The sequence below is a fragment of the Apteryx mantelli genome, chromosome 1, assembly GCF_036417845.1.
Source record: "Apteryx mantelli isolate bAptMan1 chromosome 1, bAptMan1.hap1, whole genome shotgun sequence".
NCBI lineage: Eukaryota > Metazoa > Chordata > Aves > Apterygiformes > Apterygidae > Apteryx > Apteryx mantelli.
Window position 1 is genome coordinate 97,703,222 of NC_089978.1, and position 25,508 is coordinate 97,728,729.

Sequence of the window (25,508 nt, forward strand, 5' to 3'; positions counted from 1 at the left end):
GTATGCATCTGTCTGAAGTATTATTTTTCTGTTTTGACTTATCAGCAGTTGGATCAATACTTCTTGTTTTCTTTTGTAATTAGTGCACACAATCAGACTGATGGCAGTTAAAAATTGGGGACACATTTGGCACCTGGTTATTCTTTAACCATATCCTGTACAGAATTCTCCTCAGGTTTCTGGGAGGCTACCCAGTCTTTCAGATCCTGCTTTCCTAACCTTCAAAGATCTGCTCAGAAGCATCTGAATCAATTGTGTTTAACTGCACGGATGTGTTCTTGTTTTTATTTTGCATTCTTCTGTTGTATTTTTGTGATGAAGTCCATGAACCAAGAAGAAAAAAACAGAATATGATGCCTTTCCAACCCAAGTAGCCAGAAGAAAGCAATATCAAAGACCTACCTCTGTGGCAGTACTTTACATTGTAGCCGTGTCCATCTCTAAGTTAAATAGTAGCACTTCCGACTTCTTTTTTCCTTTTCTTGGCCGCCTTCATGAGAAGCCCTTGCCTTCTAGTGTGGTGACACCACAAACAATAGATGATCAATTGTCTAAGTTTCCTGCTGCCCAAGTGCCGGTTTGCACTTGGGAAGCCAGTCTCATCACTGAGCAGGCAGTAATCTAACAGACTGTTGATTCCTCTGTGCTGCCCCTCCTTTCCCCTCCCCAGGCTACCCCATAGAAACAACTGGAAGTCGGTCAGGAGAAACAGAAATTTTTGCCTGAAACTTAGGGCAATTCTAGTTCTGAAATACAAGCCCAATGTAAATAAACAATAAATTTCACTTTCTTGAGCTTAATGTAAGACATGCCATTTACAATATGATTTACGTCCAGGGATATGATGCTATTAGATAACACAGTGTTAGACAACATAATGTTATAGGACAGCAGTATAACGTGTTTGTCCCAATTACATAACTTGCTTCCTTTCAAGCCTATTAAAATCCCTCCCAGTCCCTTAGAATAGGATTAATCTCATTTAAAATTGGATGTCTAGAAGCTGGACATCTAATTTGAGACACGTTTAGATTCTCTCTATAGTTAATGATGAGAAACAGGCATCTCCCAAGGCTCATGCTAAGCTGCATGTCCGAGATGTGGGGCAGAGGGATTTTACATAGCTACTTTAGAGTAGGTAATTAGCATGTAAGTGACTAAAGTGAACTGAAATGAAACCTATCTTCAGAGCAAATTTCTGACCCATGTATTAGTTCTTTAGCCCACCACCTTTATTTTCAGGTCTTCCCACTCCCAGACTGTGCAGAGCAGCTGAGATGCTGCAATTCTGTTCTTGTAGAGGGCAATGAAGTGGAAAATTGATTAGGCAAACTTCTTAAAGCAAAAGATTATCTATTTAGTACCAGCACCTCTGCAAGGAAAAAAAAAAATTAAATAATAAAGAGATTATATGGTTATCACTCTGTAGCTTACCCCCTTCTATATGGGGACCCTGGTATATTGTATATGTATATGGAGAGAGAAGGACTGCGACAGGGGATGCAGAGACAGACCTAAGATCCATAGGAGTTAAGTGCAAGTGTCCATCTCCATATCCCACAAATCATTTCTTTCACCTGCTTAAAGAATGTCTCCTTCAAAAGCAGCTTTTATCCTTTTCATTACCTTATTTTCAAAAGACTATTGCTTCTTAATTTTTTTATACCCTTTAGTTTTGGTACTTATCAGACTTTGTCAGTACAGGACTTGAAGTCTACAAGAGTCAGTGTTGATGTACTTGATAGACAGTAGGCAAGGCTATGTTATGGTTCTTTAACTGGTTTCATTTTTATTATCTTCCTTTATTGTCTTCCTAGAATTAGAGGAAGTTTTAGGAGCTGGTACTCTAACTTCTCCATATTGGCCAGTTTCATGCTGTGCTCACAAAATAGCCACATTTTAAATAATTACATAGCCACTCCACAGTACTTAAAAAATAAATTGCACCGCCTGGTGTGAAATCAGCATAGTTCTACAGCAAGAGAGATGGGCTGGTTTGTACCAGCTGAATGTTTGGCCCACTCTGTTTAATTTAAGCTCAGACATAGATCTCTTAGCTTCTTAAAAGGCACTTATCTTCTGTGTGTTAAATAAAAGGCTCTAATGGGTGACATGAATTTGAGCCCTTAATCCGTTCTGACACTGAGCTACAGCTTTTTTTTTTTTTGGGGGGGGGGGGTCACATATTACATTATTCATGCCCTTGCTAATGACCATGTAATTTTGTAAGTTTTCTTTGAAGTGGAAGCATGTTCCTAAGCAAGAGGCACAACTTCAAGCTATTCAGCTACCTGATATGCTGTGGATCAGTTCTGAATTTGACATAGTGTTCCTGCTGAACTAACCGGGGCCTCTTGTTGGAACAGGTTGACAGCAAATGAACCTTAAGGTGTCCAAGTGTGGACAGATTTAAACACTAAATAAATAATAATGGTGCTCTTCCTCCAGTAGGTCTCTTTCCTCTCTCCTAAGGTTTTTCACTGCTTTTCTCCTTACTTCTTCCTTGAGAACTTGTGTAGTCACGGTGTTTTTAGGGACCCCTTGCTGCTGCATCTTCTCCTTACATCCCATATCTACATGAGACTTATTGAAAACAAACTATGCAGTACTTGCTATCGGTTAGACTGATGGTGGGAGCTCAGTGATCTTGTGGCTTGTACATTTTACCTTCTACTTACTGGTTGCATGCTTCAATGGTGAGTTGTCTAGGGAGGGATTTGTGTTCTCCTGGCTGTAGAGAGAGGAGAGACACCTTTCATATTCATTAAAGATACTTCTGGAACCCAAACAACAGTAGTATTTCCTAGATAATAGAAAATGTGTTAGCAAAGAGATGATTTGATATTAAAGGATCATTGCTCCAGAACTTAAATATTCATCTGGAAGACTGATGTGTTGGACTAACAAACTGTCAGCTGTAGGTTAGCTGCTGTCTTTCAGGTTTGAAAAGTATCACTGGAAACTTCTCTTCTTGCATCTCATCTGCTATTTCTCTCAGTTAATGGCTGTCAGAGATCATGTAGCCAGGGTCAGAGAGGAAGCTCTGTTCCCAAGGGTGTATCTCTGCGGTTTGCGATCCTGCAGCGGTTTTCTCCGAGACAAGAGCGAGCATTTTCTGAAGAATGATGAAACAGGGCTTTAAATTTTGTGTGACGGTTATTCAACCATACGTAATCCTCAGCATCCCCAAATGAAAAGATTTTTGGTCTCCTCTTTATCATATTAATAAGTTCAGTTTTGCTCTTTCTGAAGGCTTCCAGGATACAGCGTGGACCGAATTAGACAGAAGTGGGGAGATCGTTTACTTCAGAAGAGGAAGCAGCCAAGGGAAAGTGGAAATCCCCTGAGGGATTTCGTGAGCTGCTCTGCTCAGAAAGAATTTTTTTCCTGTATGTATGTGGAAAAATTCCACATACTGTATGCTTTAAAAATTGTGTTGCTTTGTGTGGGCAGGTTTCCTTTGTAGTCAAAGTTTATTTGAAAAACCAGATGTGTAGCTACTGTTTATCTTTTTATGCTTTTGTTCATTCTTTCCCATCAGTTAGCACAGTAACATGTGGACTTCTTTTATAAGAACCAGAAATTTGTCCACATTCTGTCATTCTAAATCTGTACCTTCAACCTGTAGATTTTGTTACAAGCCGCTAGACTTTCTTTCCAGCCAAATTGCTCTCTGGCTACTGTCCCATAATTCAGAAAGCATATTTTAAGAATGAGAAGAGTCAGGGGTGCTGGAGTTCTCCTTTTCCAGAAGGGGCAGATATCTTTTTATTTTTATGGAGTTCGTTGGAGGTCACACTACTCTGTTTTCACTTTCACATTAACAGAAAACTCTAGAAAGTAAAGGCGTTAGTGCCTTGCTATAGTATTAAACCTTCTCATATAACTGCTGTCCTGTAATGTCTGGCTGCAGTGTTCAGCGCCAGTATATGTAAAATTATTAAATAAGGATTTTTGTTCTGTTTGCTTACCATTTTCAGAGCAAGGTAACACTTGACAAGAGATGAGCATTTGTGTGTGATACTTTACATTTGCCATATAGTCTTTTCTTTCCTTCATCTAGCCTTAAGATTAAGAGATTAATGTGTAGCAGGTAAGTCTGTGATTAAGTCTGTGCAGATTGCTGTAAATCTGCAGTTCAGACACAGGAACTGCAGAAAGACCAAGACACTGCAATACTTGCAAGGTTACTTACTGGAGGTATTCAGTGAGGGGAAGGGAAGGGTGCAGAAGGAGGGCTCACACGTTAAGGAGCCGCCATGCTAGCTGTGCGTGTTGTACAAGGCCCAAGGGCAGTAGTAATCCCTGCACTCAGGGTCAATGACAGCTCCTCCTGTGCTTCCTGATGGACAGGAGCCAGTTTTGCCTTTCTCAAGGCTGGGAAAACTGTCTGCTCCTCTTGCTCACCTTGAAACTCAGGGTGGTATCGCACCTGTCTTACTCAGTTGAGTTAGCTTGGACTTAATTCCTGTAGCTGCAGCTACAAGCCACAGCATACCCCTGTGTGGGGAAAAGTCAGACCTTGCAAAGCCCAGGTCTCAGAGGCATTCTTCCTAACCTCTGAGCTACAGTGCTTGGGGTTGTTGTTTCCTTTGGATCAATGTGGAGTAATTAATCCAGGCAGGCAGCAGGATTCAAATCTGAGGTCTGCAGGAAAGCATTCAACACACTAGGAAATGAAAAAATCAGATAAACTCTGTGGGTCAGTCAAGCAGCCTTATGTTAGCATGGGAACAAAGCCAGTAGGTTATTTGCCTTTCAGTTAAGAAAACAGTAGTTCTCAAAATAATCCAGCCAGAACACTATAAACTTGTTTAAAAATGGAACATTGCAAGATCTTGCCTGCTGCAGTGAGCTTCTATGTGAAACAGGCAGCCTGAGCTCCTCTGCTTAGTAGGAAGGCAATGTTAAAAAGAAATTAATAACTTACCAGCCCCAAGTCATTTGGCCTGGATTTATCCCCTGCCGTGGATATATTTTTGTAATACGGTTGAAAAACTGATGTGGCCAAGGCTGTTTAGCTCTTTCTCTCTCTGATGGATGCTAGGAACATCTCTCCTGGAATTTCTTAGAACTGAGCTTTCCTCTGATCACCTGGGACCTGTTATAGGTCCAGACCCCTTGTGCCAAGAGCTAGAGCATATGTGAACTGTTTCAGACTCTCTAAGCTCAGCCTCAGTCTCTTCAGGGCTTTGTGGCTTCATTGTATTTTTCCCAGCTTTTCCTGCCCCAGTGTCCAATCTTACTAAAGTTACATTTTTTTGCATAGAGAAGAGACCAGCAAGTAATCCAACTGTAGACTATATTAATTATCACTTATGTTTCATAGTTCCAAAGGAATGAAATATGTGTTCCCATTGGTCTTCCTGGGCTGTACCGTTGACCGAGGATATGGGGATAATAATATTTTCAGATCAATAATAAAAGTATATATATTTCTTTTAAAATAGCAAAGAAGTTAATCTCCAAAGTGACACGTATCATACCAATGGCTGATATCATAAAATTTCTTAATCAGTCCTCAAAAGAGTCTGTGGTCATGATTTTTAAAATTCAAAAGCTAATATAGTGGTGGAAAATTTGCAGTAAAACAATAGCTAGCCAGATAGTGGGCAGGTTCTCTCTGCCTCACCAATCACTCCGTCTGCAGCAGTCAGGATTGTTTGGGAGTTCCTGAACCTGTTGCTGCTTAACACAATAGAGTCAAGACTGGGAGTTGGAAAAGCTGTCTTGGCACAAACCCCGTAGTAGAGTTACTGAGAGGTACTTCTATTGGGCTAATCAATAAAAGGAATAGGTTTGGCTAAAATGAGGAGGTGGAGAGGAAATCAGAACAGCTTTTTAAAATCACCTTAAAAGAAATTACTTTTTTAACTTTATTTTTTAAATAAGCAATTCTTTTTTTTGAGTAAAGTAAGCCAAGGGTGTGAGAGATGTGTACAGGTTACACACTCACAGTGCAAGTGCAGTTACCATCTTAGCAAGCTGTGTGAAAGAAGGTCTTACTAAACAGTTAAAAACTTCAGGAACTTTTCACTGCTACTCTTGAACTGAGGGCTTATCTTTTCTCTTTATGTCCTTGCAATATTGGCAACACAAAACTTCAGTAATAACTTACCTTCACCTGTTGTTAGGTGGTCTGATAACATTGCACCTCATCTCTGCCTAAGGGCAGGGTTATTAATTTTAAAGCACATCAAGACAGACACATTGATAGCACCTGCATTCCTGACAGAAGTAAAAAGTCTAATAGTAGCAGGATGGGATGATCATTTTGAAAATGTATAAATGCTTCCTATAGGGTTTTCCCTGTTTGATAAAGTATCAGCTTGTGAAAGTAGCAGCTGTAGAGTGCAGAACATGAATTTGCGTGCATTTTTTTATCCTCTCTTTTGTGGCTGAACACACAGTGCTCCAAACTGGCAGTGAGAGCTATTGCTAAAGGAAAGGAAAGAGGCAGCGTTGTGTGGAGGATTCCCTTGCTGGTAGTTCATGGAAGCATTTTCTCTCTTCTTGTCAAGGCAGAATTGTGTTTTGCACATGCAAATGCACCTGGGAAGGCTGGAGCAAACTTTCCCCACCCCACCCCAAACACATACACCCTCCTCCAAGTTAACTCCCTAAAACAAAAAGAAGTGGGGAAGAGAGAGGAAAAAATGCACGGTACAGAAAATTAAGATTACATAGCCAAAAAGTCAGAGGTAGCCAAACAACTTCAGAGTCAGCCTGGTGACTTGTTGAAAAGAAGATTCAAAAAAAAGAAAAAACACCTTCCGATCACTTGGTTCTCAAGCTGACTTGACTACTGAGAGCAAGATCTTGCATTTTGCTTGGCTCAGAGCAGAGACTCTAGTCTAGACTAAATACAAGAGTATGTTTGTTGCTATCCTCACCGAAAATGGGGAGAGGGTGCAGCATGCGTTCCTCTGACCACCCAGAGTGGGCCTGGGCCTCCAGCCATCCTCTGGAGCTAGGGGATGACCGCATCCAGGTTCTCCAGGGAGAAGGACCACGTGACGTTTCCCATAGTGAGACTTCTCTCCTCTACCAATATTTTCTTCCAACTGCCTCTTCTATCTTCCATTGTACCTGCAGTAAGGATGACAGAAGTTGCCCAGAAAATGGGACTTTCACATTTTACTGCTTTTTGCAAGTCTGAAAGTTCAATATACTCTTCGAGTTTTATCTTGAACCTTTTGCTTTTTCTTCTGATCTCTGCAGAAACCTGTTCTGCAGAATATCTGAAATATATTTATTTACACATGCATACATGATTATCAGTGGGGAAGACTGATAAATTCAGTGTGGGAATGGCACAGTTGGCTCCTGCTTCATATATGCCTGTCCCTAAGTCTGTATCTCATGCATTTGCAACACTGCAGCCTCTTACTTGGGCTATAACTCCCGTCTGCCAAATGCAATGGGTGGCATGGTATACATAGCACTAAACAGCATATTACATGCAGCCTAGCACCACAGCTTATGGCTGTCATGATTCAACATGTTCACTGTATCCTGCCACATGACCTCACGTATACTTTTGTCACACCCAGAACAGCAAACATTGAAGAGGTCTGATGAAAGATTTGCTTTTGATTTACATGGGAGAAGGTTCAAAGCAATTTAATAAGAGAAAATGTTGCCTGTTCATCCAGTCATCTTTCAGATTAAAGTTATCACTCTTTCAGATTAAAATTATCGCAAAGAACCAGCTGCTATTAGATTGCTTCACTTATCATTGTATCACAGGATTATCTGAAAGAGTCTTTATTCCTGTTGCAGTTCTGTCATACATGTTGTAAGTACTGATTACATTTTTGCAAATGTACAGAATTTTTGTTCCTGCAGCCAAAAAAATTGCATTTTGGAAAAGACTTTTGTTTTTTGGAGACTAAGTTTCTCTCAAGGCATTTGACATCGTAAAGGTGTTTACTTTTTATAGCTGAGGTGCAATGTAAAGGTGCTTAGATAGTTTAAAAGTTTAATTGGAGCCCCTGCAAATTTTAGGATAAAATTTTTAGGATAAAATTTTTCAGCAAAACAAGCAAACCTCAGATTCATTCCTATGTAATAATGAAGAATGTTTAGGAACAAGGAATATTACCTACTTGGCTGTTGCTTGACTGTCCTTAATCCAGAATTTGACTGCCTGCTTAGAACAGATGTCCACCACCAGAGGAAGAAAAAAGAATTATTGTCCTTTTTAATATCAGCCCAGCAGTCTTTTTTTTCTCATACTTAGCTTCGTACATTCTGTTGCTTACTTGTATGCAGCAAAAAAGAAAAAAAAAATTTGCTTAAAATTAATTTTAGATCTTTTGGGACAGACGGTGACTATACGATGAATCTGGGAATTGTATCTTCTTGAATGATGCAGATATGCTCTGTTGTGCTTCATTTGCTTATGTTCTTATGTGTATTTTAGGGAAAGTCACGCCATTTCATGGGTATTTCTCCTCCAACATGGAATCCTTTAGTTTATCTGGATTACAATAACTTCTGGAGAACCATGGATAAATTGGGAAAGGAGGTAAGCTGTATATATAAACTGCATCTATTTCCTACAGTACTGGTGACATCATGAGTAAACCTTTGGGAGGGGTCTGGCAGGCTTTTTTTGTTGTTTCTTTAGTATAAAGATGTAGAAACACCCATCAGAAAAAATGTCTGTGTTACCCAGAAACTATTAGCAGCAACAAGACTTTCTTGCAGCGAGGGTACAAAAAGATCTGGAAGTGTCTAAAAGATCTAAAAAATTGATGTTGAACCTCAATGCATGTACTTTCTCATGCCTGGGGAAAACATTCCAGAAGCTGGGGGATGAGAAGATTTTTTTTCTTTCCCTCTATGAAAAAGCCTATTAGGGCAATGATAATTCTTCTTTATAACTTCCTGAGCTGGGATCCAGTTTGGCTTCAGAGTAACTTTATTTCTAAAGTACTCAAATAGTAAATGCCTCCAGAACTCAAGTAGTATAACTGCAGAACTTCCTGTCTACAAAAAGCAGCCCCTGGGGAGTCATGCTGTCCTTCAAATGTCTATCACATGCCCTATAATCTTGCTGCAAACCAGGGTCCCTGCCTTACAATAACAAGCACAGGGAACTGTATTCCAGCAAAGTAAGTTCGTCAGGTGTATGTGCTTATGCAGAATCAGGTTTGTACGTACTATGCCTGTTTTTCCTCAGATAATATATATTTTGAAAAAGGTCAAATATACATTAGTGTATTCATGTGTTGTGGTACTTGCATGCAATGGATTACTATTAAGTCTTTAACTGTCTAAAAATCACTTAATATTATCTAGTCGTTTTTGCTCCCTCTGTAGTCAACAGAGAGGCATACATGCTTTCAGATACCTGTCTTACAGCTAAATGAATCTATGACTGGAGAGAGAAATTTTCCCTCAGCTTGTAAAGGAAACCAAGAAACTAAATTTGAATAGACACCTCACTTCTAGATGGCTAAGAGCCAGTGGAAGTGAGTCCCAACATAAAGGCTGGTTATCAATTTAGTTCATTGGTCAGATAAAGCAGACTTAGTTCTCATGGTACAACTCATGCCCAAAGGTGTAAATGGAGACCATTTCATTCAGTGGACTTATTCCGGGTTTACAGCTATGTGCCAAGGACAAAAGCAAATCTGGGCCAACGTATCAGTCCCCGCTGTGCTATAAACTAGCTATGACCAGGTAGTGGGTGATATAGTACTAAATAATTTCTTGAATATTTTGTCTCTGTAGATACCTCTTGAAGCACCATGGGATGCTCCACATGCTGAAGAATGGGACAAAATGACTATGGAACAGCTGATAAATAACACTTGCTGGACCAAGTACTAAACTATTCATTTTGGAATCTGGCCTTAGAATGATATTGGCTCCCTAGCAAATTCTGGGACACAGCATGAAACTTAGTCACTGAGAGCCTGTTCATGTTCCAACTGACTTCAGATGGGACATGATCAAACATCCCATGGGCTAAGCATCCATGGGCAGGAGGGCCACCAAAAACCTGGAGACTCCAAAAAGCAGAATGAGCCTGAGAAGTTGGAAATGCCTAAAGTTGATGAAATGTGATTCAGTATGGACAAAGGCAAGGGTGGTGGTATAGGGTAGACAATGGTAATGTAGGAGGGGAAACAGAAACAATGTGCATGGTACACTGAATGCATTAACAATTCTATGGTGTTTCATAACTGCCATATTACACTACCCTAACACCTGGTATCTCATGAATAACAAGGTAAGCAATTGTTCCTTTTTATTCAGTGCTGTGGAGGAAGTAAAACAATAGCTTTTGAAAGTGGAGGAAAAAAGGGGACTGAAAAATTAAGGCAGACTCAAAGATCAATAAAAATTACTAGATGTTTGTAGAAAGTCATTGTAGAGAGGTTGAGAGCTGTCATAATGTGACATGAAATCTTGGAAGTAGTGGAAAAATTACTGTGGTCTTCAGTGGGGTTAATATTTCAGCATAAAGTCTACAGGGAGCTATTAGAAAAGATGAGATATAAATGAGCGTACATGCAGACCATAATAGTATAAAACAGTTTTAAATACAGAGCAGTTATTTCAGCCAAGTCTTTTGAAACATTTTTGAGTATCTGAGGGTGTGCTATCCACAAAGGATAAAGAAATAGTTGTTGGTGACTTGAGTTGGCTAAGCTTTGTTATCATCTATTGTTTTTCTTATCTTAGTGCCTTAATGTCTCCCTCACAGACCAGAACCCCACAGTGTTAGGTGCTATGTAAACACAACAGAAATATATTGCATCTCTCCCAAAGAGCCCATAATTTAAGATGGGAGACAGTAGATACATTCAGGCAATGAGGGAGTAGAAGATATTTAAGATGAGACTGATCGTTGTGATGGACTGTTATTAGGCACTGGGTGAAGGTCTGTGGAGGATAAGATAGTACGCACTGCCTTTATCAGTTAGCAGGTATGATTAAAGATGCTGGGGAAGCCTAGAGTTTGTCTCAGCATGCAGATCCCCGTGAGTGTGACAGCTGGTGCTCTTCTCACTAGGATTTCAGTTAACTCAGTTTGAGAACATGCCTTTTTTTTAGCTTTAGAAAAAGCAACACCTTATAAATAAAACTACACTTTCTACATATGAATAAAGATCACTTGTAGGCGTAGAGATGAAGGCGGAAAGAACAGAGAAGGGCTTCCCAGGCCACACAGCAGGCTGGAAGGAGAGTTGAGGAATGATGTCCCCTGACTCTTGGCTATGCCTTCTCTTGCACATATATGTGTTTATAATATGTGGCTGCTTTTACTCATTGAGCTGTGTTGTGTGTACCGTGGAGCAGGAAAATGAAGCTGACAGATCAGAGAGCAGTACGCTGTGCCACAGGGCAGCTGTTTTCCAGTGGTCATTCAATTGGTAGGGGCAGCACAAGACCAGGGGAGGGGAAGTAAGCAGCCTTTGGCTCTGGAAACTCCTTAAAAGTTCCAGTGCTGCTTCTCATTTCAGCAGTAGTGGCTGCTGGTTTTCTGAAACTCTTGGAGGGAAACAAGGCAGCGAAGGTAGTTGAGGCAACCTTTGTTGTTGCCTTTTGCCTTCCTGGCTAGTTTCAGCTCCAAGTCCGTTGACTTTCCTGACTCCACTACTACATGCATGGGCAATGTCTTTGTCTTCCTCGCAAGTACCCTGGCCCTGCTTCCACTTTCTGTGTACCTTGTTGTGTCTGAGCTCAGTCAGGAGCCCATGTTCACCCATGCTGGCCTTCTGTCATGCTTGCTTGTCTGTCTGCACCTTGCAATGGACTGCTCTTGTGCTCTGAGGAGGCTGTCCTCGAAGATTAGCAAGCTCTCCCGGGCCTTTGCCTTCCAGGGCAGTTTCCTACGGGATTCTGCCAAGCAGGTCCCTGAGGAAGCTAAAATCTGCTCTTCTGAAGTCCAGGGTCATAATTCTGCTGTTTGTCTTGCTCATTCCTCTCAGGATCTTAAACCACACAGTCTCATGGTCGCTGCAACCAAGGTTGCTCTTGCCCTTTACATCATCCAATAGTTCTTCCTTCTTTGTGAGCAGCAGATCCAGCCTGCCTTTTTTCTGTCTATGAAGGACCACACTGGGGTTTTTTTGTTGCTTTTTTTTTGGGGGGGGGGGTGATTTTTTTTAATACATACAGTGTGGGATGTTGAGTGCCAACAACTGGAAATATTCCTTTTTTTTTTCCTTTCCTTTTCCAATTTATTCTCATTATAAGGCAAACAGAAGTGTGCTCATACTGGCAGTTTTATCCCCTCTTTCTGTGCCAGTCCCCTGTGCTGTTCTAAAATACCACCCTTCCTTACATTCAGCATCTTTTATTTGTTCGTCTGTGTTTTGTTTGCCTTTCATTCTGACTGTGGTTTAGCACTGTGCCTGAAACTTCCTGAAACTTTCCAGCTGAAATTACGCTGGCTTAAATCCTGCTCCAGATCTGTGTGATATGAGGTATAGCCATCTGGGCTTTCTCTTGCTCACTGTTGCACTGTAGTTTTCTTTGCAATGAATTTTATGAGCCATTTGTCTACAAACACAGTCACTTTTAACTACCCTTTTTGTTGCAAGTGTGCTGGCTCTTCCTCTTCTAGTTTTTACTGTTCCTCTTAGTAAGTCAGTGAATTACAAGCAGAAGTGGCTTTATAGTGATCTGTGTTGTAACATGCTGCTCTGCAAGACTGCTTCTACTGCTGATTGTTTTGTGGCACTCCAGGTTTAATGGACATGTTGAACTGAGACACATTCAAAAACTTAGCAAAAAGCCATTTTATATCTTCAAGCCAAACCAAGTTTTCCTAAACGTGGTTAAAAACTATAGTTCTCTAAGCAGAAATTTGATCTTTTGAGTTGCCATTCAGGTCCAAGTAACTTCTGCTAATGGAAGGACAGTAGCTCTTTCTTGCCATTTTCATTATGACTTGTGTCAAGATTATAAAAGAACATATACTTGTCATGTGTCACAAGTGAATACCTACTGATCCTAGACACTCCCTTTACATTTCTCAGACCTAAGCCTGCTACAACTGTTTAGTGTCTTGGTACCTTCAGACTTGTTAGAGAGGGTTCTTGCATGCAGGACGTTTTCATATTCTTGCTAATGAAATAGAGGCCATTGTACTTCATGCCCAAGGAAAGGAGGTTATAAAAGTTTATAAGTTACATATTTTAGCACAGATAACTTGCAAAGTTGCTTCCTTTAGCAGATGATTATAAATTTGTTCTGTTTTATGAAACTTTATCTCAATCAAAGACCTTTGACTATCTTTGCTAAATGATCTCAATTTTTGTAGTAATCTACAGTCGCAAATGAAACAAATGTTAATACCAAGGTATTCATTTCCTGCTGGTGTAACTTTGTTTCTATTCACAGACATTACTTCAGTAGACAGCTGGCCCTCTCTTTATATTTATGGTGATGACTGCCAGTTTGGTTTCCACGGGTTACTTACCACATCTGATTTTTGGCTTTATAACAGTGCTGTGCAGCAATGTTAGATGGGAGACTAAGAATGTCTTTGGAAATGTGGCTAGTTGAATCCATCAGGACCAATCAAAACTTGAAAATGATGTTTCTGTTGAGTTCCCCATGGAGGAGAAAGGCAGAAGAGTTTCCCTAGCTGGTTACCAAATGCATTCTCCTGTTGAGAAAAATATTTGTTTTGATGAAAGTAATAGCAGCTGGGAAACTATTTAAGGAAATAACCAAGGTAAAATCAGTGGAATTTCACACTAATTGGGGTAAATGCTTTGGAGGAGAGGGAAGCTGCTGATATAAACTCATTGAAATGATCTTGCTACAGGCTAAAAAAAAATAAGACAGGTGAAAATCATTTCTGCTTTCCTGATTTTTGAATAGAACCCCTTTTCAAAAATAATAAAGAAAGATTAATGAAAGCAATCAGAAAGTCACGTTTACTCACTAACTGTTTCTGTCCCTGTGTTTCCTGCAGAGCTGCTAAAGAATATGCCACCTTCTTTGTGAATGTCAATGTCACATCTGAGCCTCATGAAGTCTCTGCTCTCTGGTTTCTGTGGTATGTGAGGCAATGTGGGGGCACAGCCAGGATATTCTCTGTGACCAATGGGGGCCAGGTACAAAAACGTCAAATATTCTTCCTCTCTTGAAACCATAAATAGTAAGTGGAGTGTTGTTGTACCTGTCAAGCCCCTGCAATTAATGAAAAGAAGACAAAACACTATGTTTATGTGGCATCAGAGACAATTATGTTCTCACGAGGATGAACAGCCCTCTTGGTTAACACTGTACAATGAGGGATTTTATTAGCTAGGGTTTGGGGTAAATTGAGACAATTTAATTAATTCTTCTTTCCTACATTTCCTTCAGCATAGTTCTTTTGTCACTGTTTTGTTGCTTTTTGGTTTTTCAATATCTGCCAATTTGTTTTCTGTGGGTTACTTACCATGTCTGAATGTGTTTAGGAGTACAAAGCAAGTGTATTTCAAACTGAAATACTAATGTAATAAGCAGCTGCTTGAAAATTTCATTGTGAGATTTTCTTGGAAGTATTCTTTAAACAGAACAGCGAGTTCCAGAGCATGAGAAAACAGTGATTTTAGGATTGGCTGTGATGACTGACATCATCTGGGTTCAGAGCATGGGAGCGCTGTGCCCACCAGAAAAATGTTTGATCTTAGAATATTTGCCTTTGTGGTATTGCCTCTTTTTGTGGTGACCGTTAATGATGGAAGTTGGAAATAGGTAGCAAAAGGCCCTTGCTTCTTGAGACAGCTCACATGGTGGCATATTTAATGAACTACTTTAGATTGTTTCTCACCTTGGCCATGGCAGGCATCTGATTGTCTACAGAATCTCACATTTTTCATGTGTTTTTTCTAGATAAGTTTCATAAAAGGGGTCAGGGAGCTATCAAAAGAGATTGGATGTGGTATGTTGGCACCCTTTACCTCTTACTTCAGTTAAAACAGCCTCAGGAAACAGGTGTAGCATTTTAAACTTCAGTGACGAGCAATGAAAGCAGAGACAGGAACACAAAATTCCAAGTGCTAAGGATAGGGAAGCAATAAAAGAAATGGCCTGGAGGAGAGTGAAGTCTCCATCAGTGTCTATCCTTTAGGGTGAGGATAGACAAGCATGTGCTAGGAAGGACGAAAGTACAGGTAATGCTACACTGGGGTGGGAGTGAGACCCAAGAGCCTTCTTCCTCAGGGGCCTCCCAGCCCCACTTTCCAGCCAGTGTTAGCAGCTGCTAGACCTTACAGCTGGAACTGGAAATGAAATGAATCCCAAAATACTGATAGCTAAACAAGAAGAGAGTGGAAAGCTAGACTGACAAGGGCAGAGGACTTCCTTTTCATTGTGCCTGGATCTGACAAGCCGTCTTGGTTTCTACCCTCCTTCCCTATCTTCTCACCCTGATTAAAAAAAAAAAAAAAAGAACAGCTGAGCAAACTGATAAACATTTCTGACTTAGCATCCATGACAAGACTTATAACACATCTTCAGACAGCCATTTCAGTCCTTTAGCACAAGACTTTGTTGTTTCTTTCCTCCCTGCCATACCAAAATCTTATATGTGGAATTGAGCTGCCTGGTATAATGCTGGTGGCTGATAGATGAAAGAGGGTTAGTGCTTCCACCAGGCCTCTGCACAGACATCACAAAGAAATATATGTCATGAAATGTGCTTTTTCCAGACAACAGTATCTTTGTTTCTTCCCAGGGACAGATAAAGCTTATTGTCTGCTGCATTTGAGGCTAGATTCAGTTAAAGATCTATCTTGCTTCTGGGCTTGTGAAGGCTTTAGCTGTACAAAAGCAAGCTAGTATCTTTGTCACATATGCAGGTTTTGGTAGCATAGAGATAGGTAAAAGCATCAAAACTTCTTTTTTCTAAAGTGGTTCCTTTATACTAGCTAAAATATCTGCATTAGGATTTTTTGTTCTCTAGTCTTCCTGAGTCTTCAAGCCAGCTAATTAAACAACCCATTGCAAAAGTAGTTTGGATAACAATCTTTGCTGGTGTTCAGACTTGTGACAGCTCTTTTGAAAGTCTAGGCAACTTAGTGCATCCTTAGAACTTGCAGGTTTGATCTGGAAGTTCCTGCTTATGACAGAAGTTATACTCAAGTTCATTGTGATTAATGCCAGTGAATTTTGTTTGTTTTTCTGTTTGTTTTTAGGAGAGGAAGTTTATTGGGGGTTCTGGTCAGATAACAGAGAAGATAATGGAACGCCTCAAAGGCAGAGTTAAACTGGAGAGTCCTGTGGTCCGTATTGATCAGACAGGTGATAATGTCATTGTGGAGACTGTAAACCATGAGATATATGAGGTAATTTGATCAAAATAAAAGTAGGGTATGCATTTAGTGGGGGAATACATCTGCTGTAGCTGTTAGCTAGATGTAATCAGGAGTACCCATTTGTGTGGGTCTATTTCTCAAACTATTCTGACAGTCTGTGAAGCCTGCTTTACAGATTCACATCTCATTGTTTTCCTAATTGGTTTCTGTCATTAGTCTGTCTTTTCTATCTTAACTGTTTCTGTGATTATATAATTTTGTGTTTTAGTTCCTCATTAAGGCCATTTAAAATAAAGAAAAATAATGTTCCTGTTCTTATCCAAGATTGTGGTTTGCAGAAAAGAAAGACAACATTTCAAATGCTGTTAGTAAGATTGCAAGGTCTGCTTGTCGCAAGTTAGGAGAGGCCAGAGTTCAGCCTCTTTTGTGCAGCTGCATTGTGAAATAATATGTCAGTACGTGATTACATATAATGTTATCTGCAGGACGGCAGTTCCATTCAGTATACAGGACGGACCCTGCCACAGAGGAGAGTCAGGCTTGTGCAGGACAAGCATGAAGGGTCTGTAAGAACCTCCTCTCACTGACGGCAGCCTTTGGAAGACTTTTCAAGAAAGTTAGCAGAAAGGAAAAGGGTTGTTTGACAGAGAAGACAGTTTAAGGATGTCCTCTAGGACTAGACTCTCTCCCTTCCCCAAGGATTTTTAAATCAGAAAGTTTCCCTTTCCATATTGCTGAGCAGCAGCATAGTTGGAGGAGAGAGGTTTCCTGCACTCAGCTGCTGTGCCTGTCCCCACCAGCATGACAACAGCTGAAAGCAGTGGTGTCTATAGTGGTATAGTGTCACCCTGAGCTCTGAAGCAGAGCATCCTTTGTCACTCCAGTCACATATAGGACCTGTGAGATGCTTGGAGCATATTCAAGAAAGCTGAAATCACCGTAGGTGTTAGCTGTCACTGTTGAAGCTGTATCCCATGAACATGCGCAAAAGTGATTTTGGTTTTTTAACAGCTTATTATTTGGACGAAAGCAGGTCATATTTTCTTGGTAGTATTAAAAGACACTTTTATCTGTGTGATAAGATATGTGTCCTTTCCCATTTCACCCACCTCTCTCTAGCCAAATTTCACCTCTGTTCAGAAAGTGTTCAGAAAGCTGTCAAGAATCATCTAATCACAAAACAACATATTTTTCCCTGATTTCATTTTCTAAAATAACAGAATTCTTTTGGTAACCTGGTAGTATCTGTGTAGGAAATTAAAACAGCAAAGCCAGGTGTGGGGAAGTTATCAACAACTAGAAAGAGAGTCTTTCAAATGTGGCATGGTGGGCAACCTCAATGAGAGGTAGCACCTTAAGTGTACTGACTGTGTTTTACATTTCAGTGCAAGTATGTGATCAGTGCTATCCCCCCTATCCTGACAACGAAGATTCATTACAAACCAGAACTGCCACCAAAAAGAAACCAGTTAATTCAGCGTCTGCCTATGGGGTCTGTCATAAAATGCATGGTGTACTACAGGGAAGCCTTCTGGGAAAGGAAGGGTATGTGGGGAAATTGAAGGACTTGGGAGGACTTGGTGCTAAACTAACTTTAAAGTTCTGCTGTCTATCAAGGAATAAAACCAAAGGGGTTTAAATGTGCAAACGCCCAAAATCAAATACACAGAAAAAGCAAAGGTAAAGCTCCTTGGGAAAGAGAGCTCTTCCCAAACTTGAATATTCACCTTTTCACAAAGCAGAGTCCAGACCCAGATGGGATCCCGAATCTCAGAGATACTAGCCAAGGAAGCGTTCATTGCAGAAGGCTGCATAGATTACTTGCAATGCACAGAAACTGTGACCCTGCAGGAGCAAGGCACTTCTTTACTTCTCCCTGCCAGGGACAGAGTTAGGACAGCCAAGAAGAATTTATAGCAGAAAACAAGGAGAGCTTAAAGTATAAGAAAGACCTTTCACTGTTTTTAATCCTCTGCTCTACAGACTTGATATCTCAGAGGACTGGAAAAAGTAGGTTAGCTTTTTGTTTAACTCGAGATATTTTTTCCCGTATACTGCAACATCACATGTTTCTTGGCTTTAACTGTTAATGAATGATCAAAAAATAAGTTACCATTTCCAGAGGTATTTGTAGAAACAGGTTAGTTTCCACTTCCTATATCATATTGATAGCTACATTGGGTAAGAATTTTTTTTTATACTAGAAAGACTATAAATCTGAGTATTGCAGGGCATAAACCGATCATTGACTGGGATTACATAAAAATGTGGGAAGGCTCATACATTGTTATCCATACAGGTTTTTTTGCGTGTTCATCTGGAACATGTAAGTGGCCTCAGTCAGGGATCTGATACTAGATTAGATGGCCTATGTTTCTGGTGCATTATTGTTACTGGACATCATTTCTGACAGTCTTATCCTCTGCAAAATCAATACAGAGTGTAAATCTGAGCCCACAGTGACGTGACGTAATTACATTGGGTTTTGCTGTTGCTTTTGTTGTTTTGGCCAAGCTACTCATGGAAAGAACACGTCATAGTTCTTGCTAGATCCATTTATTTTTAATGTTTATTGCAGCCAATAATAGAAAGCCAAAGGGAATTGCAATAAGCCACAGAAATTCCTTGCTAAGTAATAAAAGTAACATTTAAATTCCATTATAATGTCTGTGTGCAAAAATTCTTAGAGTCTGAGGGAAGAGTGAGGGTAAGACACTATGTTACAAGAACTCTTCAGACTTTGTAGGTATTATCAGTGACAAAGGAATTACTGTACATTTCCTCTTATTGATAATTTTCTCTGCTCATGACTGTAGGTAACAATGATCATCACCAAGTCTGTCTGACAATCATTTTGTTTTCTTTTCTCCCAATAGGTTATTGTGGTGCCCTTTTCATTGAGGATGAAGAATCTCCAATTGCAATAACCATAGATGACACTAAACCTGATGGATCTTTCCCTGCCATTATGGGGTTAGGAGCTTCTATTCTGTACTTACAGATGTGTATCTCTTTTTGTATAAAAGTCTGGGAGGAGGAAGAAGAGGGGAAATGGTCAGATCTCATGGGTGATGCTGCTCCCATAAAATCTTCATCTGTGGAGGAGAGCACTTCTAAAACCCTCCTGTGCCTCTCTAGTCCCTATAGATTTATATGAAGTTTCTGCCACAAATAGCCTGGTATAAAAGAGATTGTTGGGAAAGAATTGTTGAATTCAGCTGTAGTTCATTTTAAGCATTCAGTTAGTGTTTTGCTGTGGAATACATTTAGAAGTAAATCCTTTTCTTAGTTTTGTGAGCCTGTGTTCTGCCCAGGTTGGGCCTTCTATTTTGGGCCTGGGCCCAAATGAAAATGCAGTTGTCCAAGAAGTCCTTGTTTCCTTCTTTTCCCCATTGACCTGAAGAGAGACAAAGAACATCAGCTTGTGGTTAATCCAGGCAATAGCCGTTCAGTGAAAAAATTAGTTGACCACTCTGCCCAGTTTGTGTTTACCTTTGCTTTCCTGAGTCAATGGGGATGTAGAACTCGTTCCAGTGGCAGCAGAAAGAGGCCAGTGCTGGCAGCTTTGAAAGCCCATGTGAGAGCTGTAACTTTCACAGATGGGCTCTGCCAGGTGGTCCTCAGTGCATGCTCCCTGCAAACACACTCTTCCTTCAAACCAGCTGCGCAGGGGGCCCCCCAGCATCTCCCTTTGTCTTCATTACAGTGCAGACCTTGTTCTGCAGTCTCTGTCCTACTCACCTGAATTGCAGTGACCTGCACGTGCAGAGCCTACTTAGGAGCAGTAGGAAGCTCCAGCTGCCTGGGGTGAGGCTGTCAGCCTCAGTGGGAATGTGAAGGGGACACACATCTGGGGCTGTGATTTCTTCAATCTCTTGGCGCAGAAGTGCTTGGAAGATGATAGCTACAAAGGGACAGTTGCTCCTGTGATTGAAGGGCCCCATACAGTCCTTTTCATCCATGTGAGATGTAAATATTAAGTGATGGAGTATGATGAAAAAATGTCAGGCTGGCTATGCACTGGTAGAATGGTTTGCCCACCTTTTTTTCAGAGTCATTTCAAGAAAGAGCTTGCAAATCAACTGGGGCGCTGGGACTATGTGATATTTATATGCTGTATTTTTCTCTTCAGTTTCATCCTTACCAGAAAGGCTGTTAAACTGGCACATCTCAGTAAGGAAGAGAGGTAAGAGTTCGCAAACAGTAAATATTTCATAAATAGGTCAGCTCTCTGGGATGCTTCACCACAGAAATGTGCATGTGTACGTATGTGCATATGTATATATACACATGCTCAGAGCAACTACAAATACTGGAAATGGGGTGAAAAGTGAACTTTAGTGTAAACAAGCCAAGATGCTAATATCCATCCAGTTGATAGATATTTCAGAGTTTCCAAGTCCTGCCTACTCTTCCATGTTATGACTTGTCAGCTCCGTGTTTATAAGTAGTCTGAGAAGATTTTTCTGAAGACATTCCCAAACTGCATCCCCACTAAATGATGCTTGACCCCTAGGATGAAGGGAACACTGACATGCATGATAAAATTTAAACTTCCATGTTTACAACAGTATTGTTTCTACATGAGTCCATGAAATGAATGAACAGTAATTTCTAAATGTGATTTTGGTACACATCTAAGTGAAACAGGAGTTCTGTTTAGGAGTGTGTGTAATATTCTCCAGCTCACATTCTGTTTTCAGTTATAGTAAATCTTTAGGGGTTTCACTGTTTTATATCTGTTCTCTTCTGGTCTTCCACCAGTGAACATGAGAATGAATTGTCTCCTTATCCTAAGATAACTGTACAAAGATTCTTTTTTTAGAACTCATTGCCAACATCAGCTTTCATTTCCCATTTACAGGGTCAATTTTGGATGTCACATTTAGGCATCAGCTTTTAAAAACATAGAATAAGATAATAACTTTAAATCAGATTAAAAACAAAATAAAACCCAATTTTCTTTCCAGTGTATTGCAATAAGTGTGATTTTTTTTTTATGATAAGAGCAATAGCTGTGGTTTCTTTTCCACCTTATTTTTTCTTCATTCTACTTTTATTTTCATATAGGAAGAAGAAAATCTGTGAGGCATATGCCAAGACAATGGGGATGGAAGAGGCTTTACACGTAATAACTGAATTTCTGTTCTCACCTGTGTTGTACAGTAATGTTGCCTTTTGTTCTGGTAGAATGAAGCCAACATTCCCAGTATCTAAAACAGGTACCTAAAATTGTAGGTTGTGCCTTACAATCTCTGCTCCCAAGGGAAGGGAATTGCAGGAAGAAAAAAGCTAGCAGTCTCACTCTATACAAGAAAAGAGAAGGCAGTGAATGGTTTAATTTGTCCTGTCATTTCCCCATGAGAAGCGAATGCTTCTGTAAATGTGCAAAGATTTGTTTTGTGTTGATAGATAGCATTAACCAGACAAGATGGCACTCCTTCAGCAGGTATTCTTACCCTGATTTTTCCCTCTTCGAAGGATATTAGCTTTTTATTTCCAGTTTCTCTGCCCCTTTTTCACTCTCTTATGTTTGCTAATACTTGCAGCCAGTGCATTATGAAGAAAAGAACTGGAGCATGGAACAATATTCAGGGGGTTGTTACACAGCCTACTTCCCACCAGGCGTAATGTATACTTTTGGAAGGTAAAACAGAGAATGTTTTGCTTTTTAGTTTACATTTCTTAGCTCTTGTTACAATGACATTCTTTATGCAACAAGCTTACAGGATGTGTAGCATATTGGGAGAACTCCAGACCCTCTTTTCCACTTCTCTAATCCCCAGCTCAAGGATCTTGCTATTGGCTTTGATAAGAACACGGTTTCTCTTGTGATTTTTAGGGAAACAAAAGACAGTCCCAAAGGCACGTGCTTGAAATATGAAACCTTTCCCCGCTAGATTACTTACGGTATTTGCTGCTATGCAGTTTTTACAGTAGATCTCTCATTGCTCTCTAAAGCCTTGAGGGAACATGTTAGACAGTGGAAGACTCTCCACTGACTTTGCAGGTGCAGCACCAGTTTCTGGCAAAGCCCATTCTTTCACATCACCAGGGGAATACATAAAATTGTTATATGAAAACTCATTCTCTCCTCCCAAAGCCTCACATGACCTTCCCATTCAGAACTGCTATGTTCCTAATGGAATGTGTTAGATAATACTGATTAATACTCTAGATATATCACTCAGAAGCTGGTGGAGAGCACAATTTCAGAACCTGTTGGGAACAACCATACAAATTACATATCCATAACCAATGATCAGACAAATCATGTATCACGTCAGTGTGGGAGCTCTTTAGTATATCTTTCTCAAACTCACTGTCCCTTGTGGAGATGCACCCTGCCTCTGTGCCAAGATGGGACTTCTCACACTCAGATTTTCCTGCTGTATCTATCTGAATGTTTGGGAAGTGATGGGTGAAGCCTGTGACCTGAGGAAACTGGTGTCAGGCAGACAGGGAGAACCTAATCCAGGATTAGATGAGAGCCATGGGAGCAGACACATCCTTATGTGGGAAAGGAGGCTCATTAGCAATGGCTGGGCTGACTGGGATGCCTGTACAGCTTTGAACGGCTGATACAATCCTAATGGGAGAAGTGCAACTCTCCATTCTGGATGCAGAGGCATTCAGCTGCTGTCCCCTTTGGCAAGCAGCCAGGCAAGTTGAATCTCCAAATAGAAGCTGGTGTTAGTGACCTGTCGCTGCAAAAACATCATTCACTTCCCATTGTAATGGCAGGCTAACAACAAAGCTGCCATGCAGAGGACATAAATCTATCAATCAGCTTCATGGCATTTCTGGAGGCTGTTAGGATTGTCTCTTATCCCAGCACTAAAATAAGACTCGTATTACTCTGCATGGGAGCTGGGCACACTGATTTGTGCCTTGGATTTTCTCTGTCTCAGATCTTGAATAATGCTAGAGTTTTGTGTATAAAAGCAGGTGGGTTATCCTGTGAAGAGAGCTTATTGCACTTTGCTCCCCAACCCAGGTATGCAGGAATTCTAGAGCAGTTAAGTTGAGAGCACTATCACAGCCAACACATCGTTTTTAGAAGTAACATTGTCTTCCTATTACTTGTCATCTGACATTCTCCATTTGTTTTGAAGGATCATTCGCCAGCCCATTGACAGGATCTACTTTGCTGGCACAGAGACGGCCACCGAGTGGAGTGGATACATGGAGGGGGCCGTACAGGCAGGAGAGAGAGCAGCTAGAGAGGTACAGACCTTTGGTTTGCTTTGATCATCTCTATTAAAAGGCTAAAGAGGACTGAGTGCAGCTGGTAGGGTCCCAGGAGAATCCCAGAAAAGAATGTGAACCAAAGCCCTTTTAAAAAACAAAAAAACAAAAAAAAACCCTTGATTTAGTTTGTTGTTGAATAAAGTGAAGCCAAAAACAGAATCAGAACATTATACAGTATGTTGCTGCACTAGAGATTTAAAATGAAGTTCACACGGTACACTTGATGTCTGTGGAAGAAACCCTCCAATCTGATGCTGCCCTTAGATATACTTTCACAATTTCTATCAAATTAATCACAGCATGTTTTAAAAATAATTTAAGTCATTACAAATGCTTGCAGTTTTTTTCTGTGCAGCAATGTGGTAATTTGAGCATTGTTCTTATCCCTTCTGCTTCTCCTCTTACGAGAGAATACATTTAGCTAGGCTTTATGAATTCATAATGGGCAGCTCTGATGATGTCTAAATCTCCTCAGAATGACATGCATTGGGCTAGATTCCCAGTCACTGTAAAATCTCTTTACAACAGTCTAGAGGGAGGAAAAAACATATTAAAGGGTATACCTTATAGTTACAACTTCTGTATGGCAGAGTCACGGAGCTGTTATTTAACTGAAAATCATCCCTTTGCTTCCATTTGACAGAATGTCATATCCCCCTTACAAGCCTCATTACTTGTTCTGTTCCAAGTCACCTAATTTCTCTTTTCTTTTCTCTGTGCCTACAAGTACTAGTTACAAAAACTCTTACCTGTCTCTTCTGGAGACATTCATTTGCCCCTCTATGATTGTTACAATCAGTTTATTGTCAAAAAAATCCTTGATGAACTTTGTACTACCTGAACAGGCAAGAGACAGCTTCATAATCCTAACCTTTGAAAGCCCCAGACATATATCTCTCCTCTCCTCTCCTCTCCTCTCCTCTCCTCTCCTCTCCTCTCCTCTCCTCTCCTCTCCTCTCCTCTCCTCTCCTCTCCTCTCCTCTCTTCCTAATTTTGATTCAAACAGTATCACTCCTAGTAGGCTTTGCCTCATGAGAGTGTGGCAGTAACCTCACCTTAGAACTTCCCAGCCTGCCACGTGAAAAAGCATTTTTACTTCTACTGAAAAGAAGTTTAAAATAACCATCTGGAAAATCAGCAGTTCGTGTGAATTTCTGTGTGAATCCCTACTTTTTACCAGCAGGTAATAACACTGGAATGACACTGGAAGTGTCCTTTTATCCTTAAAGCGTTGGTTAGGCACATGATTGTTTGATGACCAGCTACTATATTTTCACACAAACTGTCGTAGCTGCCTCCTCCTCCTCCTTCCTTTGCTGATATGAACAGACAAATCACTATATATTTTCTAGTTCAAGGCACTTTCAACTAATCATAGTTATGCTTTCTATCAGTGTCGCTTGCTCTGACTTGCTCTGTCTTTCCAAACCAAAACATAGTGTGTTTTTTAATTTTCCGCATGTGATACAAATAATTTTTCTTTTAGATATTATGCACTATGGGAAGGATCTCAGAGAATGAAATTTGGATGCCTGAGCCAGAGTCAAAGGTAGGTTTTACTTTCTCATTGTCATCAGAGCAATAGCAAACCCCCCTGGTCAAGATGCAATCCCTACCCAAATGACTACTGCAAGTTTTTAATTAGCTCACATGTTAACGGCATTCACTCATTCAATTTCTCCACGGAATACTGTTACCCCTGTCTAAGAGATGGATGACCGGATACAGGTACAATGATCTCGTAGCCTGGAGGACTGGAAAATTCAGGAAATTAGTCTAATTCTGCCCAGTCTTGGGCTATTGTTTTAAGTCTAATATAGCCACCTTAATAACCAGTCACAGGCAGCTCCCATTAGTGACTCTACCTTCGCTGTACTGTGGCCTTATGGTACAGCAGAAATTACACATTTCGTAACCCTGACCGTCCTTCCGCCCACCTTATCTGCTCATCAGTAAAAACTTGTGATGTCTATAATATAG

At 40.4% G+C, this 25,508-nt stretch overlaps 1 protein-coding gene across 1 annotated transcript in view; it reads left to right on the top strand.

Annotated features, from left to right (window-relative positions):
- Positions 1 to 25,508, top strand: part of LOC106483689 (amine oxidase [flavin-containing] A-like) — a 46,027-nt gene that overhangs the window by 19,059 nt on the left and 1,460 nt on the right. The window contains exons 4-14 of the mRNA XM_013941687.2: positions 8,426 to 8,530; positions 9,742 to 9,833; positions 13,946 to 14,087; positions 16,158 to 16,307; positions 17,663 to 17,822; positions 19,154 to 19,250; positions 20,410 to 20,463; positions 21,348 to 21,405; positions 21,827 to 21,924; positions 23,393 to 23,504; positions 25,015 to 25,077. Of these exons, the coding sequence (XP_013797141.1) occupies positions 8,426 to 8,530; positions 9,742 to 9,833; positions 13,946 to 14,087; positions 16,158 to 16,307; positions 17,663 to 17,822; positions 19,154 to 19,250; positions 20,410 to 20,463; positions 21,348 to 21,405; positions 21,827 to 21,924; positions 23,393 to 23,504; positions 25,015 to 25,077 (1,131 nt within the window). The remainder of the gene's footprint in view (positions 1 to 8,425; positions 8,531 to 9,741; positions 9,834 to 13,945; positions 14,088 to 16,157; positions 16,308 to 17,662; positions 17,823 to 19,153; positions 19,251 to 20,409; positions 20,464 to 21,347; positions 21,406 to 21,826; positions 21,925 to 23,392; positions 23,505 to 25,014; positions 25,078 to 25,508) is intronic.